A 2704-nucleotide genomic window follows, 5' to 3' on the forward strand; every position below is an offset into this window, starting at 1 on the left:
TGGAGTTACATTTTTATAATGTTCACCACAACACGCTGCACTGGAACAGCTGGTAATTTGCCATTAGCCTCAAATACTAAGAGCCAATCCCGTGTCCTTTGCATCACTGGAATTAAAATGATTTCTCCTGTCTCCTGACAGCCATCTGCGGGAGCAAGAGATGGATAGCTTTGGATAAGCCTAATATCCAAAGTCACGTTGTGTTCCTCCTGTGTTATTCATTGCTATTATACATAAGTAAGCCAGATGATTCTGCAGCGGTTAGAAGGAATCAAATGCTGTGCCTGTATTGGGTAAGCTAATGATTCTGCATTTGGACCTCATGATGATCTCCATGCATTGAAAAAATCCACCAAGTTTTCTTAGAACTGTGCTGCAGAATTAAGAGAACATTTATTCAGAAATAAGAAAACATTTATTTTCGTTAGTAGCTACATTTGCGCAAAGCTCTGTGAAATAACGTGGTATTCCCAGTCATTTTTCTGTGATTTATGTAGGACCCAAATTATCTGAAAAACGTTCTTATAAACCTAATTTTCAAAGAAATTGTGCTCCAATGAATTGTAGCTGGATGATGGGAGCTACGCATTTAGAGACTATACAGGGAACCGGGAAAGTTCCTCTGCTGACTAAGTTAGGGAAAAAAAATCTGAACATAGCTGCATCTTTCCTTTCAGATGAGGTCACTGTGCAGGGCTGGGGACAAAGCTAGGAAACCTAGATACACCATACCGCAGTGGACAAGGGGTCTACTGTAAGGTGACGTGCTTCTAACACATGTTGAGAGCACATGGGAAGCTCAGGACATGGAACAAGTCTTTATACTGGTGTCCCTGAAGCTTTTTTCTTTGCACCCTGAAGGGGAGAGGCCCTGACCTTCTCCAGATCAATCATTGGCTCCTCTGTGATTGGTTTTCCCTCTTTCTGCCACTGTGCAAGGATCATGGCTCGGAGCAGAGGTGGATACGGAAGGTACCGAATGGTCTCCTCTGGCACTGGGGTGAATTTCTTGAAGGTCTCTTCCTCATGCTTGGGGACCATACGCCAGTCATGGTACATGACTTTGTCGATCTCTCTCACTTCTTCTTCGGTCTTGCCTAAGAAAAAACGATGAACACCAGTGGACAACGCTATCTACAACAAACTCCCTCCAGGAAAGGCAGCAACTGACTCTCTGGTCAGTATTGACTCTCCAGCTTCAAAAATGCTACAACAGGCAATAGCAAAGGAAGTTGTCAAAGTTTCGGACAGTATCTTCCCTGCTATACTACGGGATCCCACTTCTGTCCTTGGAAATCAAAATGGAAACAAGCTGAAAGGACTACAGGCAAGTCATTCCAATTCTGTGCTTCACTCCCTCTCAATTTAAAACATCACTTCATCTCTTTCTGGCTCAGTTTCCATGGCTAAGGAACAAGAGTAACTTCTCCCTACACTGATGAAAGTCCCCTGGGAAATTTAATGTTAAAAACACACAACAACTTTAAAACCTTTGAATAAGAAATGTTTCAGAAACTCTAGTAGGCGACAAATGCCTAATATAAAGCAGCTTTAAAAAGGGAAATTCACTCACTCAATTCTAAAAGGTAATTTAAAATCCCAGTAACACAGGTTTACTTGCCATCACCCTGTTTTACTGACGATTTTACCTGGAATACCCTCACGTGTTCATTCCGTATCTTGAAGTCTCAAATCAGTGTGTCGCCTCATCTAACCCCACTAGCACGCTGCCTTCCTGCATGGTCAGCCTACGCTGGCTCTCCCACAGCGTTCCCTAGAAATGTATTCTGTGGGGGCTAGACCCCAGCATTTGAAACTAAAACACGGAGAACTTCTTTTCTCACTACCAGATTTGAGAAAAACAAATTTCCCAAGCAGGAAGGCTGCGGTTTTCCCGCAGTTGTCCCCCCACCCCCACGTTATTCTCCGGGCCCGCCCGCAGCTGCTCTCTCCAGACCTCGCGTGTAGGCACCAAGACGGTTTTACCTCTGAAGGTCAGGTAGCCCCAGGCTCTCCCATGATCCATGTCCTGCAAAGACAACCGGCCCCCGATGAGGGCAGGGAGCGGCGAGGCGGGGCCGGGAGGGGGCCGGCGCCCCGCAGGCCCCCGCAGCGCCGCTCACCTGGGCCGTGTAGTCCGCCTTCACCTTGGTGATCACCCAGTAGCAGGGCTCGTCGTGCGCCCACAGCCAGGACTTGCGGGTGACAGTGCGGCCCACGCCGAAGTGCGGCAGGCGGCAGAGCAGCGCGAAGAGCCGGTTCTCGTTCCGCACGTCCTCCCAGGCCCGCACCGGCAGCCGCTTCTGCGTCAGGGGCCGCCGCATCGTCTCGTAGTCCACGGCGAAGCGCTGCGAATCCCGCGGCCGGTTCTTCAGCGCGCGGTACTCGCGGATCTTCTTGGCCATAGCGGCGATGGGCCGGTGCAGCTTCTTGCGGGCCATGGCGCCGGCCGACACCGCCCACCGCTCCGCCGGGGCCGCGCCGCTTCCCGCCTCCGCCGGAAGCCGCCGCCGGGGCCGCGCCGGAACGTTCGTGCTGCGGTCCTGCGCCCGGGGGGACCCGCCGTGCCCGCCCCCCGCCCCGGCCGGTCCCCGGCAGGAAGCAGCCCCGGCGCGGAGCCCCGCCCGCTCGCTACCGGCGGCCGGATCCGCCGGGGCTTCACAGAACCACAGCATGGTAGGGGCTGGAAGGGACCTCTGGGGGT

The 2704-nt window shown here is 52.0% G+C and overlaps 1 protein-coding gene across 1 annotated transcript; it reads right to left on the minus strand.

Moving 5' to 3' along the window:
• Positions 1-392: 392 nt before the first annotated feature.
• On the minus strand, positions 393-2502 carry MRPS34 (mitochondrial ribosomal protein S34). The gene is made up of 3 exons (XM_075436879.1): positions 2124-2502; positions 1987-2029; positions 393-1097 (listed from the first exon to the last, which is right to left on the minus strand). Exons 1-3 carry the CDS (start codon positions 2439-2441, stop codon positions 820-822), a joined length of 639 nt encoding a protein of 212 aa, XP_075292994.1. The 5' UTR covers positions 2442-2502; the 3' UTR covers positions 393-819.
• Positions 2503-2704: the final 202 nt, after the last annotated feature.

Source organism: Opisthocomus hoazin, chromosome 15 (genome assembly GCF_030867145.1).
Source record: "Opisthocomus hoazin isolate bOpiHoa1 chromosome 15, bOpiHoa1.hap1, whole genome shotgun sequence".
NCBI classification, from domain to species: Eukaryota; Metazoa; Chordata; class Aves; order Opisthocomiformes; family Opisthocomidae; genus Opisthocomus; species Opisthocomus hoazin.